General features: G+C 53.9%; 1 protein-coding gene across 3 annotated transcripts; it reads left to right on the top strand.

Annotated features, from left to right (window-relative positions):
* The first annotated feature begins 3455 nt into the window (after positions 1–3455).
* Positions 3456–9204, top strand: EGR3 (early growth response 3). Of its 3 annotated transcripts, none has more exons than XM_005562826.4 (2): positions 3456–4135; positions 5448–9204. In XM_005562826.4, the coding sequence occupies exons 1-2, from the start codon at positions 3982–3984 to the stop codon at positions 6455–6457; spliced, it is 1164 nt and encodes a 387-aa protein (XP_005562883.1). In that variant the 5' UTR covers positions 3456–3981; the 3' UTR covers positions 6458–9204. The 3 variants fall into 3 exon arrangements, with proteins under 3 accessions (XP_005562883.1, XP_005562885.1, XP_005562884.1); XM_005562828.4 differs by lacking the exon at positions 3456–4135 and adding an exon at positions 4353–4431; XM_005562827.5 differs by lacking the exon at positions 3456–4135 and adding an exon at positions 4582–4628.
* Positions 9205–17019: the final 7815 nt, after the last annotated feature.

The raw sequence follows: 17019 nt of genomic DNA, 5'->3' as shown, positions 1-17019 counted from the left end.
CCAGCGTGGTTCCTTCCAGCAGAGGAGAGAAGGCTCTCTCCCACTCCAGCAGCCACACCACCCCCGAAAAATGTCTCAAAGGCTGCTCCAGAGTGTTAGAGAGCAACTGAGTGACTTCTTTGAACCCTGCCTTGTGTCACCACCAGATGTTGAGGGCTCAGCTCAGTTGGTGTCTGGGCTCCTTCAGACCGGGGGCCATTCCTTAACCATCCCTAGCCTGGGGCAGTACCCAGGAGATACTAGGCACCCAGATAGGAATTTCCTTTTCCCCCTAAATAATCAACATTATTAATACTCCTTGCATATGATCATGCTGGTCTGTGATGGAGTTCCATACCCGGCCTTTTTTACCACCTATATCATCTAAATTTACTCCTGCCACACCCGAGAGGGAAGGGCATATCTGTCACACGGCAGTTTAACAGCAATTGCAGTTGATTGGGTGCTTGCTTAAGGGATTGGCAAGTACTCTATGAGGATTATCTAATTTAATTCTTCCTAAGGGGTAGATACTGGTATTATCCCAATTTACAGACAAGGAAACTGAGGCTAAGAAAAAAAAAATACAGACATTTGCCCCAGGTCACAGTGAAGCTTTAATGAAGACTTTAATTGAAGGCTCCCGTTTTATGCAAAAAACTAGTAGAAAGGAGAAGGAAGGAATCGTGTCCCCAGACTCCTATCCAATCTTGCTGACGGGTAAGCAGGTCCTGGTGCAGGTCGGCAAACCTTGCCCCATGTTCTTCTACTTGGGAGCAACAAGTCCAGCGAGCCGAAAAGTGTGGGGAGAGCACCCGTCTCCTCCAGTTGGGAGTGGCTGCACTCCACCGCCTCTGGGGCCCTGGAAGCTTAGGATCCCAAATGCTTCCACTGCCTCTGCCTTTCCCAACGCAGGCCCCAATCGAACAGCATGAGGGCTTCTAGCTCCTCACTCTACAGCCCCTCCTGGGGAGAGATCCTGACAGGTGGAAAGTGGGTGCATCACGGTGGGGTCCTCCGGAGTTGAGCTGGGCGGCCCGGAGGCCTCTCACTTCCTTCCCACCACCCCCGCAGGCTGAGCTCTGCCTCGCGCGGGGAGACATGGGCACTGCAGCCTTCGGGCCTGCAGCTCGCCCAGGACCGCGGACCCCACACCGTCTCCCGGCCCCAGGCAGGAACCCGTGGAGACCCTCCGCAACCTCCGGGTGCACGCGCAGCAGGAAGCACCCTAGAGGGGCCAAGTCTGGGAGTGGCGCGCCCGAAGCTCGCTGGTCGCCGCCCCTCCCCGGCCCTCTCCTACTGCCTGGCTCTACGGCCAGAGGCCAGAGCCGCTGGCTAATTTTTCACGCCCCCCCCACCCCCACCGCCTCGCTGGGTGACGCTACAGCCTGTGCGGTTCCTTTAAAGGCTGCGGGTTCCGTTCTTCTTTCCTTTTCCACTGGATGCCAAAATATGCAAATCTTGGGACCGGAATCTGCAGCCAAATCGAGAAGGAGAAGGGGCGCGGCCGGCGCGTCACCGGATCCGCTCCTTGTATGGCTCTTCCCGGCTTGGCCCGCCGCCCTGCGACCCTCCCTGCAGCCGCCCGGGCCCCTCCCGCACCTAGCCAGGCTCACACCGCCGCCCACGGCCCCCGACCGGCCTCGCGCCCCCCCCCCCCCCACAGGGAGGGAACCGGGGGAGGGAGGCGCAGCCTGCCCTGATTCTGACCGGAGCGCGGGACCGCTGCAGCGCGCTCCCTCCCCGAGCCGCGCGGGCGGAGGAGAGCCCGGGGGCGCTGTGGCTCCCTAGTATAGGAGTGGGGAGCCTGGCGGGAGAGGCGGCGGGGGTGGAGAGAGGGGGCTCGCGGGAGGCGGGAATCCCTCCTTTCCTAAGAACTAGAGAAGATAGGGGGAGGCCGGGCCCTCCTGTCCCCAGCCCTACACCGAGTAGAGGGGAGGGGAGGGGAGGGGAAGGGAGGGGAGGGGAGAGGAGGGGAGTGAGGTTGTCATCCACCTCCACCACAACGTGCAGCTCGGGAGTTCCTCCTACACGTCCCCGGCCCGCGTGGCCCTCCCACGGCGTGCGGCCCGGGGATCCTCTCTTCCTCCTTGTCAACACTCCCACTCCCCCCGAGAAATGCACGTTCCCCCAACCCTGACTCCCCAGCAGGGGACGAGGGATTCACCGCGCCCACGCGGCCACCGAGGAGGGAATCCTCCCCCGCCAAGCCGAAGTGATTTGGGGTCGCACCCCCATGCTCCCGCCCTCTCCTCCCCCTCGCCCGCGGGCCGGCTGCGCGCGCCTTGGGAGCAGGCCCCAGGGAGCACAGCAGCCGCCCCCGGGATCTGCTGCCGCTCCGGGAGGTGACAGCGCTCCGGGTCGGCACACAGGCCGCCCCTGACTGCGGAGCGCCGGCAGGCAGCAATGGGGACAGCCCTGTGGAAGGCGAGGAGGAGGGCAGAGACTAGGGGAGACCGCCAGTGGCTCAGAGACTGTGGGTTCGGCGTCCTCCCGCTGGAACTCAGTGGCGGGCCCTTCGCAGGCAGCAGTAGACAGCGACTGCGCCCGGGCCTGCTGGGCCCTCCTGCCATCCTGTGGCCACAGAGGCTGCTTGGAACTGTTAGGGAATTTACTGGGGATTCAGTGCACGTGTTTATCCCTCCAACTTCATTATTTCCTCTTCACCACCAAAACCGCACATCCTCGACCCCAGATGGATGGGGCTCTTGTCTTTGGCGCAACTGCTGGGGTGCTCCGAATCTCCTCGCCACTGCGCTCAGCCAGGAGTCAGCGCCGGGTCAGGGGCCCAGGGAGGGGCAGGGGCGGCGAATCAGAGTGAAGTTGGCACAAAAGTTCTTGGGATATTGGACTAAGGAATTCTGACACGTTGGAACACCCCCCCCCCAACCCTGCGCGCAGCTCTCCTTCCCCCCACAAAGGGAAGCACTCCCTTTCTCTTAATCTCGGATAGGATCCCGAACGCTGGAGCCGCTGCGGTAGCTGGGGCGCAGCGCACGCCTTCCGGGTTCCCTAGCTGTTCCCGGGCTGCAAAGGGATTTTGCCAGGTGTTTTTAACTCTCTTTCTAACTGCTAGGGTGTTGGAGACCACTTGCAAACAACCCCACCCCATCGCCCACCACCCCCCAGTGCGCTCTCCTAATGCAAACCTCAAATATAACACACACAATGAGTTACTGGCGTTTCGACTCCACGCTACGCGCTTTGCGCTTTGCATGCAGCTATAACCTTCTTTCCTCTCTCTCGCATTCTTCTTCTTTCTTCTCCCCTTCTCTCTCTTTTTTTCAAGAGCCGCGAGCGGTGCGGGCGCCGCACGTTGGCTGCGGCCCGCTTCCTGCTTTCTAATGTTCCATTGTGAGGAGCTTCCATTGTGACGTCGCGCCCCTTCGGCTGGGCTTTGTCTGTCCATATATGGGCAGCTACGTCACGGAGCTTTCCCGGGGCTCAGATAAATAGGCTGGTGGAGTTCCCTGGCTGGGAGCTTTTGGGCAGCAGTGAGCTTGCTAGGAAGCGGCGGGGCTGGTGGTGGTGGTAGCGGCGGCGGCAGCGGCGGCAGAGGCGGCGGCGGCGGCGGCGGCGGTGGCGGTGGCGGTGGCGGTGGCAGATCGGGGGGCGGGGGGGCGGCGGGCGCGTGTCTGTTTGCGAGATCAATACTGAGGCCGCGTCCGACCCCCTTGAGCCGAGATCCCCTCAGCCCAGCCCCCACCCCACCCCTCGCACACGCCCCACCCCCCCCAACGACCCAGCCTCTTACCGCACCAGCTGAGGCACCCAAGAGGATTACCCCCTGGGGCCCCCTCCCGCCCCCCAAAAAAGAGAAGATCCCCTCTCCTGGCCCATCCCTTCCCTTCTTCCCTCCCCCCTCCCCCCGAACTTTCCCTCTCGCATGCTTTTCCCCTGCACCACGGATCGCCTCTCGGATGCCGCTTGCCTGGAAGCTGCGTTAGGAGCGAGCGGCGGCGGTGGCGGCGGTGGCGGCGGCGGCGGCAGCTCGGGAGTGCTATGACCGGCAAACTCGCCGAGAAGCTGCCGGTGACCATGAGCAGTTTGCTAAACCAACTGCCTGACAATCTGTACCCCGAGGAGATCCCCAGCGCGCTCAACCTCTTCTCCGGCAGCAGCGACTCGGTAGTCCATTACAATCAGATGGCTACAGGTAAGGGCGGCGGGGAGGCGGCGAGGCAGCGAGGAAGGAAGGGGAGAGGAAGAGGAGGAGGGGACGACCTGGTGATGGATGGATGGTTGGATGGATGGATGGATGGATGGATGGATGGATGGATGGATATATAGATAAATGGATGGAGAGATGGGGGCGCGCTGGGAATTTTGCTGGGGGCGAGTTGCTTTTCCCACCCACTCCTCCCGCCCTCCTCGATCGAGAAGGCTAGGTTGGCGACGCCACGGTAGAGGCTTCGGTTCTCCCGGGTGGGGGCAGCCGCCGACCGGAGGGAGGTAGGTGCGAACGGCTCTGGGGTTCTCCCTCACCACGCAGGGGGCCCGATCGCCGGGCTACGCGCAAGGCGTGGTGCTGTCGCCCCCTTCCCGGGAGGAGCTCGGCGTCTTTTTCACCCGCGCTCTCCCCCCTTACTCCCTCAGCCTCCCACCCGGGATGGAGCCATGTGCGGCGTGGAGTCCCCGCGGTGGGAGAGGTACTGCGACGCTGCCTTTCCGGGGCGTTCAGCAAAGCCGTGGGGGTGTGGGGACGGCGGGGAGAAGGAGGGGGCTCACCCGCGGGGCGAGGGCCTGCCACGGGGAACGATCTCCGGGCCGGGGAGCTGGGGAAGGGCGGCCGCTCCCGCCATGGAGACACCGGCCGGTTTTCCGCCGCTCTCCACCCTCCCTAGCTGGGGCTAGGCTTTTCCCCTTCAGCAAGAGCCTAAAGCTCCTTCATGCCCGAGGAGGCTGGGGCTGGGGTAGGTGAAGGGAGAGCTCCCTTTGAGGGCGGCACCCTTCTACGCTCCGGGGACAAAGCGTCGGAGCGCTCTGGGTCGGCAACCCGGGAGCAGCGCGCGTGGGGGGCATCGCCGGGGAGGGAAAGGCGCCGCGTCCTGGAGCTGACAGGGCCAAGGGAAGAGGCCGAGTTGTGTGCGGTGGAGAGCGAGAGCCCAGCGCGCTCCGGGTCTGAAACTACCTGTAGCTGCAGCTACCTGCCCGCCCCACCTCGGGAAGAACAACAATGCTTCTCGCGCGCGCGCGCGTGTGTGTGTGGTACGTGAGTGTGTGCGCGGCTTGTGCGGTGTGTGTGCAGCAGCCACTCCACACCCCGATCCGTAGTATTTTGCTATATCCAGGTTGCGCCCGGGAGCGCGGCACCGCCCGCTTTGCGCCGGGCTCAGCGTTCCTCTTACCCCATGCGCTACGCACTCCACCCGGCCGCACCCTCCGCACCTGGGCAAGGACCTGGGCCCCGTGGCCCGGAGCCGGCTCGGCTTCACTCACCCCTCCCCTCTCTCCCCCGCTCTCCGCAGAGAATGTAATGGACATCGGTCTGACCAACGAGAAGCCCAACCCGGAACTCTCTTACTCCGGCTCCTTCCAGCCAGCCCCCGGCAACAAGACCGTGACCTACTTGGGAAAGTTCGCCTTCGACTCCCCTTCCAACTGGTGCCAGGACAACATCATTAGCCTCATGAGCGCCGGCATCTTGGGGGTGCCCCCGGCTTCAGGGGCGCTCAGCACGCAGACGTCCACTGCCAGCATGGTGCAGCCACCGCAGGGTGACGTGGAGGCCATGTATCCGGCGCTACCCCCCTACTCCAACTGCGGCGACCTCTACTCAGAGCCCGTGTCTTTCCACGATCCGCAGGGCAACCCCGGGCTCGCCTATTCCCCCCAGGATTACCAATCGGCCAAGCCGGCGTTGGACAGCAATCTCTTCCCCATGATTCCTGACTACAACCTGTACCACCACCCCAACGACATGGGCTCTATTCCGGAGCACAAGCCCTTCCAGGGCATGGACCCCATCCGGGTCAACCCGCCCCCTATTACCCCTCTGGAGACCATCAAGGCATTCAAAGACAAGCAGATCCACCCGGGCTTTGGCAGCCTGCCCCAGCCGCCGCTCACCCTCAAGCCCATCCGGCCCCGCAAGTACCCCAACCGGCCTAGCAAGACCCCGCTCCACGAACGGCCCCACGCGTGCCCGGCCGAGGGCTGCGACCGCCGTTTCAGCCGTTCGGACGAGCTGACCCGGCACCTGCGCATCCACACGGGCCACAAGCCTTTCCAGTGCCGGATCTGCATGCGGAGCTTCAGCCGCAGCGACCACCTCACCACTCACATCCGCACTCATACGGGCGAGAAGCCCTTTGCCTGCGAGTTCTGCGGTCGCAAGTTTGCGCGCAGCGACGAGCGCAAGCGCCACGCCAAGATCCACCTCAAGCAAAAGGAGAAGAAGGCGGAGAAGGGCGGTGCACCCTCTGCATCCTCGGCGCCCCCTGTGTCGCTGGCCCCAGTGGTCACCACCTGCGCCTGAGGATCGGGCCCCCAGATCTCCACTTTTCCCCTCCAGTGCCTCCCGGCTGCTAGCCTGAAAGCAGCGGGAAAGCCAGCCACGGAGGCGCAGGGGCCGCGCCCTGGCCTCTCCATGGACGTGCGGCCCCTTGCTCCCCTTCGATGCCCCCGGTTCCCAACCTTTCACGCCGGCCAGCGGTCAGGGGCCAGGGCTGGACGCGCCTTCCCCTCGCGGTCCCCCACTGAGCCAAGGCGTGGGGGCGGAAAGGTGGCGTCTAGCCCGCTTTGTTCAGTTCGGATCGCCTTGATCCAGGGGCCGCCGGGCCGCCCCAAGGACCTGCAAGGGACTGAAGGCGGAGCCCATCCAACCCTCGCCCGACCCAAACACCTCATTGTTTCCCCCACGTCTCCCTCTGTACCCCCTCGAAGACTCGAGAGGGGGAGGGGGTAAGGAGCGCACCAAAGCGCAGAGCTTGCTGCCCGCCGCACGCACGCGCGCCTGCGTGCGGGGATGCGCGCGAGTGTGTGCGTGCTCGCGTGTGTGTGTATGTGTGTGTGAGTGTGTGTGCGCGCGCGCAAGCGTGTGTGTGTAAGACTCTTGAGCTGAACTGGGCTGTGTTTACCCCAAACTCTTCCCCACCTCGGGTCCCCAAGCCGCTGGGAGATGTCCCAGGCTGGGGGTCCGCACGTGGCGGGAAGAGATGGTCTTCCATCCGCTCTGAAATCATGTTTCTTAGAGAAATGCCTCGGATGCCGCCGACGCGGTGCTGCTGCCGCCGCTTCGGGTTTGGCCCCTCAGAACCCCTCCTTTTCTGAGCGCTTCCCTCTTAGGCCTCAGGGCAGTTTGATCTGTGGGGAGAAAGAGCAGCCATCGCTGAGCCTGCCTTTTAAAATATATGTGTATTTCCCTAGCCCCACTCTAAGAAATCTACGTTCCTGAGTTTGCCCTCTGCCCTCCCGCTTCTTCCCCTTCTCCCCTCTAAACCTTCTCCCATCTCTTCCAAAATCTTTTCCCAGAAAGGCAGGCTTCAACCAGCCACTCCAGCTTTGTGTCTTCTCTCAATTACATAGCAATTTCTCCTTCCCACCATCATGGGGAAGCTGGCTCTGCTTTTGCCCTTTGTCATCACCAACACAACAGATAGAATTTAAATATATGTATATGGTGTGTGTGTATGTATGTGTATGTATATGCATGCATGTGTATAAAAATGCACATGCATATATATACATAACATACACACAATATGTATTCCTAGCAAAATAAAATCTCTAAGGTACTTGGTTATCCAGTGCAGTGCACCGGAATAAAGAGAATTTGTAGGCGTATACAGCTTTAAATGATTTATTTTTTATGAAAATGTTAACTGATGAGATTATATCTACATACGTGTGTTATGTGTGTGGATATAGATACACACATATCTGTACATATACATGAGTGTACATGTGTACACATACACACATATATGTACGGATATGTGTGTATACACATATACGCATCTCTGTCCAAAATTTCCTCAAAGATATGAGGATTTTTTTCATGAATCCATGTTGATGAATTAGGTGTCTCCTTTCCATACCCAGTCTCACCTTCTCCCCACCCTACCTCACCTCTTCTCAGGCACCCCTCTTTCCCAGCTGTCCTGCCAACCCTTCTCGCACAGGGTGGCTCCTTAGAAGTGGAGTAGTAGGGAAGGTTGCTCTCTGCCACAGCTTCCAGCGCGGTCTTGACTGAATGTACTGTTCCTGTTAGCGTTATTTCTCCTGTGGTCAGTAAGCTGCCCAGAGAGAAGGAACAAAGGTCTGGAGTTTACAGAATGTCTGTTTTTAAAGTCACTTTATGCGTTTTCCACTTTTTTTTTTTTTAAGGAAAAGAAGTACCATTTTTGTTTTGTTTTGTTTTGTTTTGATTTTTGGTGGTGGATAAATAATACTAAAAGGACTCTAGTGAAAAGGGGGGAAATCAAAGAGCAGGGGGTTGTGAATATCCAGGTACTTGGACTTTTTGTAGAAGGAGAGAGAAGATGATGAAGTTTGCCAGGAGGGCCCATATTTTTTCAGCTGAAGGGTAAAATCTTTCTTTGCAGAGACAGTATTTTGCTGAATACTTTTTATAATGTGATGATTATTAAAAAAGCAAAAATTTTGGTCACTTCCAAGCTAGAAGGAGGAATCAGATACGCTTTAATATTTTTTCCTCGCTCCTTCTGGTATATGCATGTCACTGCATGATAATTGAGTTTTCCTTTGTTTTAATAAAACTGTTCTCAGACATTAAGCTAAACTAAGAGAAAAATAACTTTGTTGCCAAAAGGTTGTGCTATCCAGATTTTTTATATGTCTGCATGTTTTAAAAAAAAAAAAAGCAACAAAAGAAAATGCACTCTAACTTATGTGAACTGAGAGAAAAAAATCAGGTTTTAAACAGGAAAACCTATGGGGAATGATATTTTTTGAAAGACTTTTGTATAAAGTTGAGTACTTAGAAAAAAGACAAACCAGATGTAATATATTTTGTGGATGTTTTTATTTCTTGGATTTATAGTACCTTATACTAAGGTTAAAAAAAATATGCTTGATATTGTGAAAAGGTGAAATTCTTCACCAACATTTCATTTGCTCCTTTGTCATATTGTAATGCCAATATAATATAGTTAATGAAAACAGCATTTTTAAAAACCGAAATATTGAAATGGTGTAATGTTGTACCATTTGCACTGTGAGCAAATGCTAATACAGTAAATATATTGTGTTTGCTGACAATCAGCCGGCCTATAAATCTCCTTATTTTATTTCTTGTTTTTATAGCATAAAGCTTTAGTTTGGCCTGTTTTTTGTCTTGGGTTGTTTTTGGCTGGTGATTTGTTTGATAGGTTGTTATGCCTGGTTGTGCCATTCTTCCTCTGAAAACTCTCAAAGTGGAAATGTGGAACTTGGTGTTATTGGAAGTAGGTCAGAATTTTGTGCAAGGTTCTGGTGTTTCAAATAGTTTTTAGTGTTTACTGTGGTACCAGGAGAATAGGCTTCCCCTCCACCCTTCTGTAAGCCTCACACTGCCAGAGGGGTTAGGTGAATGGGTTAGGTAAATTCATGGGAGTCAGGGCTGGTGACTGGGAATCTTCTAGAACCTTCTTTCCAGTTTCCGATGGATATTCGAGGGTAGAAGGGAGATCTCCTGGTTTATTAACAGTTGCTCTAGAGACAGTCTTAGGGAACGCCAGAACAGGACACTGGAGGGCCTGTCAGCCACACTGAGTAGTTCTCTTGCCAAAGCTTTCGAAGCCTGAAAAACAGGTGGAGACTTGACCAAGGTTCTTCAGGGTTGGCAAGATGACCAGAGAGATTGGCAGCTCTTCTGTGGTCAGATCACTGGAAAAAATCAGGTTTTAAACTTCTACAACTTTAATCCCGCTTGGATGGGATTCCTCTAGGCCTCACTATTTGGAGCTGCCTGGTAAAGGTGAACCTCGCTGAAAACCAGCTCCTATGAATGACCTAGGGATCCAATGCCTTGAAAGGAAGAAAGAACATTTGGGATTTGGAGAACACACGGGGAATGTTTGCATAGCCTCAAACTGCCATACCTTATTATTTCTACCTCCCATAAAAGCAATGCTTCTCCTATCCTCCTAGCTGTCTTCCCTAGAACATTCCTCCTCCTTAACTTAGTTTATTTGCCAGCCCTAGAGCTTTCTCCATTTCTCTTGAGGAAAATGTATCCTTCACTTCCTTCTTGTGTCTGCATCTCTATTTTGCACCCCTCACCTTGTTCCCCATAGTCCTTAGAAGACTTTATCCCTTGAAGCTTATTCTAGAGCTGTCTTGGGACAAGTCAGTCCTTGCTGCCTCCCCTTCCTCCTGCCTGTCCTCTAAAAAAAAACTCACCTGGGTTCCTCTGCAGTTCATTTCACATATGATCTGCGTCATCCAGGTTTAGGGGCCTGGTGTATAATGCTGCGCTATGTAAATGCCCCACCAGATTGTGACTGGGGTCTGTGTCTCAGACCCTGAGGTGCAAACCAGGTCAGCCACAAAGCAACAGAAATGCCGTGTCCCTGCTCAGAAACTGCTCTTCGGCACCCCCAAGGCAGGCCCACCACAGAGAAAAATACGGGTGGTATTTCTGGTTGGCTATAGTTATCAAGAAGTTGAGGCCAGACCTGGGTGGAGGAGGTAGGCTGTGGCCCTAGAAAAGAATGTTTTTGAAGTAAGAGATGAAGAAGGAGAATGCAGTATGGAATCTTAAATTTTCCCACCCACACAATTTTAGGTCACCGGCTGCCATCTTGAATTCCCTTCTCTTACTTCATGAAACTTAAAATTTCAGACTGAGGCTTCAATAGCCTCATAGAAGTATCCTTCCTTTTTAACAGAGGGAATCCAAGATGGCAGAAAGGTCCTGACAATTGAGCATATAGTCCATCTCTTTGCTAAACTAGATGTTTCCTTCCAGATTTCTATGTGTTTCTCAAGTGAGTAGTATGGGAGGAAGATACTGTCCCTGAGTGTCTTCACAGTCAGCATCCAGCCCCACCTGCACCTTCTCCAATCAAACCAGGCCTTCGGTGTTACACTTTCATCAACTGTGTACTATGCTGCATGATTAACAAACTCACTATCCATTGGTGGATATTACTCAACCCAACCTGGTTCAACCACTGGGTTACTTGGCAATATGGCAGTCCGCCTGGCTGGCACCAACCCTGTGTGGTGTAATCACTGATTCACACTTTGTAGCTAGATAAGACTGTCCCAGATAGCATCACACCAGCTACCCAACCCGCCTAGGTTTTGTAAATATGGGGAGAGGAGACTCAACCCCGAAACTCAGGGATGAAGTAGGGAGAAGGTGGAGGCAAGGCCTAGATGGGGCTATCATGGGAGGGAATTAGTAGAGGCTTTGCAATGAACAGGCCCTGGGCCCTGGGGCAAAATCAGGCATCAAAATATGGAAGGGGTAGAGGCATAGCTCCTCCCAAGAACCCCTGGGGTGTTTGGGGATGAATGAAAGGATGCCCCACACACGCGCGCGGGTGCACGTGCACACACACATACACCTTGGGAGTGGTGTACTGAAAGCGATGACTCTTTGCAAAATTGTACTTGGTGAACTGGGGTTGAGTGTAAGTGAATTACTTGGAGAGAACATGGGGCAAGGCATGGCATATGTTTTTGTGTGGTGTGTGGTAGAAGTGGTAGTGGCGAGTGTGTAAGTGTGTCTGTATTCACAAGCATATCAAAAAGAATAGCAAGGTGGATTCTGGTGAATGAAGGTAATAGCTCATGGCCAGTTGTTATTGATCTCCTTTTGCTAATCCATAATTTGCTTGTCATAGATGAGGGGGTTGTGAGCTGCCTTTTCCTGCCCCTGATTGGCTTCCCTGGTGTTCTGGAACAATAAGCCTGGGGAAAGCAGGAGGCTTCTGTGTGTCCCAAGAGCTAGAAATCATACTGGCAAAATCTTAAGGACAAAGGGGAAATAACTGACTGTCTAAAAGGTGCCGTGGAGTTTTAAAAATACGTCATAGTCTCAGATCTATCCCAAAGGGTTCTTTCCAGAATAACCATTCTTTGTGCAGAGAGGAGAGGGTTCTCCAGAGGAAAGGGAAGAAGGTCCACATGGACCACACAGTCTCACTCACTGGTCAGACATCCGCAGAGGCCAGGAGAGCCCCTGGCCCTGGAGCCTTCTCCCAGCATGTCAGCTCTGGAGTGTCACCATTCTTTTGGCTTGAATGTTTCCATCAACTCCATCTCTAATATTTTTAAAAATTGGTCATTTTCACAGCCCCATGTGAGCAGGAGTAGGCCAGGGTGGGAGATAGTGTCATGAAGCTTTCCCCAATTTGCAGTAAAGCCTCTGATGTGTCCATGCCCAGGCAGGATAGGACCAGACCCTGACTATTCCTGCTCCAGAAGAGTCCCCATCCCTGTCACAGCTGGTTCATCTCTAGCCTGGAATTGGGGCAGTTCCTGCCACCACCTCTCCTGGCTTCCACCAGCCTCTGACCCCAGGCTGGGAACACTATTTCTTCCCCTCTAGCAAACACACAGATGCCTAGAAGGATGTTTTCTGAGCAATTTTACCAGGGAGCTAATGCAAACAGAACATGGCTACAGAGCTGCAAGCAAGAAGAATGTCAACAAAAATGTTCTAACTTCTAGGCTGGGTGGGCGCCAGACTGTGATTCCATACAGCTTCTTTCATACTGCCTACCTGCTTCTGGGTCTTGCCTCCTCCAGGGAGGCCCCCAGTGCATTCTCTCAGGACATGTGTGGCTTCTCTGGTTTACCGAGACCCTGCTCTGTTCCCAGGGTCCCTGGATGAGGAAGGCCCTTCCTCTGGGCCTCAGAAATGCCTTCCCGGGCCCCCAGGCACCCTGTGCTGCTCCTATCAACCCCTCCTTCACCCCATTCCAGGGGAACTCTGGGGTTCCACACCCTCCAATCCTATCCTTGCTCTGATGGTGCCCCTGAGCTGAGCCCTGCTCATGCTGCTTGGAGCACGATGGCTGTCCTTCGGGTTGGCCCTTCCCACCAGACCTGCCCACGGCCTGCAGCCTTCTCTGCTTGGGTCTTTTGTTGTGGCATCATGACCCAACCAGAGACAGACTGCTCAATGATAGATTTGTTGCTTGGGATTCCCTTTTGGGTCACCCACTGAGTTCCTAGCTAGAGTCTGAGGAATGCCTCCAGCTCTCAGCTCCCAGGAGGAATAGAGATGTCTGTCACCCTTGAGTCTGGGGACACCCCAAGCCCTCTTCAGTGGAAGTTACCCTTGTCTGTGGGCCTGTATTCCTTGAAATGGCTCACCCCAGGGGTGGCCATTCACTCACCTAGAATCTGTCAATACCCTGTTCTCACCAAAGAGAGAGAGGTTAATGGCAAGAACAGAACTGAGGCTTTGGGCCCTTTGGTATCTTTTCCACGACAGGCTGCAAGAGAACACTTTTTACCTTAGCGTCACCCTTCCACGTTGTCCAGATGCCTGACAGTCTTCCATTCCTCCCCATTCCTTTCTCTGCACTGCTTAGGAAGGTCAGGTTGGTCCAGCAGGAAGGACAGAAGAAAACTTCCAGTACCCGTGGAATCCCAGGGTGCTAATGAAAGCCTTCTTTTGGGTACTTGTTATTTAGTTAGGTTTCAGTCCTAAAAATAAAGAGGCAGTTTGATAACCTGGCAGCTACTCTAGTTTTTCTCCTGGGGCCCTTAACCCACTTTGGGACCATCACCTCCCTCCTACATCTGAATCTCAACTCTGCCACTTTCTGGCAGTGAGACTCTCAGCACGTTCTTAGTCTATCTGACCCATTATTTCCTCTTGTCTTATCATTGCTGTTGCGGAGTTTAAATGAGATACTGTGTATGGTGCCTGGTTCATGGTAGGTGCTCCATCAATGTCATTTATCTTCCAGGTCCCTTACCCCTTCCCCATCCTCCAAACACAGTGGCAAGAAAACAGGCTCTGTCTCCACTGGGGATCAGTACATCAATTCAAACAGCCAGGGGACCTCGCAGTCCCTGCCACCACTCCCAGCCCCTACCATCCACTGCATATCTGTGTTCTGAAAATAGATCCTCTCCACCCTATCCCCTAATCCACTCGAGAGAACATGAGTCCTTTCCCCTCTTGGCCACAGCCAAAGTTCATTGTTGTCATTTCCTGGCCTAATTCCTGACCCCTCCTCAGGTCCTTTTGTCCCATCTCTCTCGCTGAGATGGGTGGATGGGACACCTTCCTGATCCAGTATCATCTGCAAAGTTAATTAATGTGTCATCAGGCTGTTGCCTGCTTCCTGATCCTTATCAGGGATTTAAATAAAACGCAGCAGCCCCAGTTCTGCCCCGTCCATCTCTTTCCCTTCATCTTAGTCATCGGTCCTTGATCTCAGTCTTCTGGCTAGTTCTTAGCTTCCAGCTGCAGGGCTGGTGGCCCTGCTTCTGTCCAGGCCTGGTCTGGGGGCAGAGTTGACATGCAGGGCTTTAATGGGATGCAGGGCTTTAATTCTGTCAGAGAATCATGGACATCAGGGCCCTTACCTCAAGGTCCCACTTCCTTGGGTGATTCTCCCTAAATTTTAGTCATAAGGGACCTTAAGATGCCATTTAGCCCAACACTCTCCCTTTCGGATAAGGAAACAGAGGCCTAAAGAGGTTTGTGACTTGTCCAAGCTCATACCTCGAGGAAGGGCAGAGCTGAGAATTCAGATCCCGCCGATCAGTGGAAGGTCCTGCAGAAAGGTTAATTGCTTTGTTTATTTATTTAAATATGTGTCAAGGGCCTGCCATGTGCAACATGTTCTAGGCACCGGGGTTATAGCAGTGAACAAAAAGTCCTGCATTGTCACAGCTTACCTTCTCCAGGGCAGAAACAGATGAAAAACAAAGAAGCAAATATGTGTTGTGTCCTATTGTGATAATGGAGAAAAATACAACAGAGGAAGGAGAATGGCTAGCATTGGGAGAAGGGGATTACAATCACATATGGGTGATCTGGGACGGCTTCACAGGGAGGGGTCTTTCAGCACAGGCCCGGGAAGTGACAGGATGGACCATGTGGCCATGTGAGGACGAGCTGTCCAGGTGCAAAGGTCCTCAGGGGATGATGGTGTTCTTGGAAGTTCGAGGAGTAACATGGAGGCAGAGTGGCTGGAAAGGAAGGGAGTTGACAATAGGAGATGAAGTCGGAGAGACAGTACGGGACCAGGTCACAGGAGCGCTTTAAAGGAAATGAATGTGTCCAAAAGAAGCAAACAAACGCTGAAGGCTAATGGTGAGGGAAAGTCCCCATGACCCCTCAGCAGAGCCCCAACCTGTACTAACTGAACTGCCAGGCCAGCCCTGGGCTGCGGGTACCCTGTCCTTTCAACCCTCAATGCCCCCATTCCTCTGCTTGGCTCTGTCATCCCCTGACTGCAATCTCCTTAGCCTTTCTTTCACATCTGAGATGTCAAAGACCACCAATGATTCCTAAACTCCAGCCTGGCCAAGGAGAGACAGAAGTGCCTCCTTTGAGAGCTGTAACCGAGAGCCTTCTCTCTTCCTGTTGACATTTGCCTTGGTACCGAGTTCCTAATGAGATGAATGACTCTTCCTGCTGCCCAGCCTAGGAGTGGGAATCTCCCTTGGCCTCATCTCTCAGAAATCACTCCTGCAAAGCCAGCTCCCTCTTTTGTCTGTGACTAGACTGACCATGTTCCCTCCCTTGGCAGAAAGCTGGTGGATGGTCAGGTTCTTCCAATACGGTCACATTCTCACCCATACCCTAGGCCCTGAGCAGGCAAGATGGTACCCCAAAAATCACTTGATCCACAATGCCACTTGCCACATCCTCTCCTTTTCCCTGGATTCTGGCAAATCTCCGTCTAGTAGCATCATTTCTATAACCTAGTCTAGGCAGTTTCATGCCTGAGAAAAAAACGTTTCTTCCTCCCTCTCCCCACCTTTTTTGGTCTTCCATTTCATGCCTCCCAAAAGTTCCCCTCAGTTCTTGGCTTTCCCTTGCAACTTGGCATCATCCAGAGCTTCTTCACATCTCATTCATTCATCCATGAATTTAGCAAAACTATTAAGCCAGGTAGTGTTCAGCATGGGGGTGGGGTGGTCACAGTCCAAAGATGAACAACACACAGTCCTTGAAGATCTTACACTCTGTCGGGGAAGCAGACACAAAAACAGATGATTTCAATACACTGGGACTGGTGTCATGATAATGGTTCATTCTGATAGGAAGGCAACTAAATCAGAGTTTGGGGGTAAATGGGAAGGATAGGGTGGGGTAGGGAAGCTTCCTGGAGGATCTCAGTCTTCTTTCAAGTCCCACATCAATAACAAAACCACTAAGCTGCTGAGGACTTCCTACGCACCGAGTGCTGTGCTAAAGGCTGGACATGTATTATCCCATTGGACTCTAGGTAGAGTAGAACTACCCCAGCGTGCTCACCGGGTAACCTGTGGGGCTGTTCACTCTGTCCTTTTCCTGGAGGAGGAAGAGAAAATCCCAGTGGCCCACAGGCCCCAGGAAACAACAGAGCAGCTTGGCATCTCTGGAGTATGCCCAGCTGGCTTAGTGGAAGTTGTCCAACCCAGATGACATGTCCCTGTGTTACATTCTGGCTGCTTCTCCTCGCTACAGAGCAGAGTTTTCTGGAGTTTGCAGAGGGATAAGCCTCCATCTTTGGATTCTTTGGATACAGGTACAATATCCCTCCAGGTGACCTCCACCTACCATGGCTCTGTAGGCACTAGCTCCTCAGCCCAGGACCTGAGGTGGTGAGCTGGGAGGAAACGCACCAGACGTGCTTTCCTTCCCGGGGTGCTTAGGGTCAGGTTCCACAGTTCCAAGCATGGCCAACCTCCACCTTCCCCTCTCTCAGCCCATCCACTTGCTTCTCCTGTGCTGTTGGTTGAAGAGATCAGACCAAAGACCAAGGCTGTGGCTCCAGTTCCAGCACTGCCTCTCTCTGACCCTGAGTCAATTTCTTAACTTGGCTGAGCCTCTATTTTCCTATCTGACAGTGGGGATAATATACCCTTCTCCACAGAGTTGTTGAGAGGATCCACTGGAATGTAAATTATGAA

The sequence above is a fragment of the Macaca fascicularis genome, chromosome 8 (genome assembly GCF_037993035.2).
Source record: "Macaca fascicularis isolate 582-1 chromosome 8, T2T-MFA8v1.1".
Lineage (NCBI taxonomy): Eukaryota > Metazoa > Chordata > Mammalia > Primates > Cercopithecidae > Macaca > Macaca fascicularis.
Note: the sequence above shows the minus strand (reverse complement) of the source record. Positions and strands in the feature narration are given on the sequence as shown.

Coding starts and splice junctions, on each gene's coding strand:
- EGR3 (XM_005562826.4), top strand. CDS start 3,982: ATGACCGGCAAACTCGCCGAGAAGCTGCCGGTGACCATGAGCAGTTTG. Junction 4,136..5,447: donor TTACAATCAGATGGCTACAG/GTAAGGGCGGCG, acceptor CGCTCTCCGCAG/AGAATGTAATGGACATCGGT.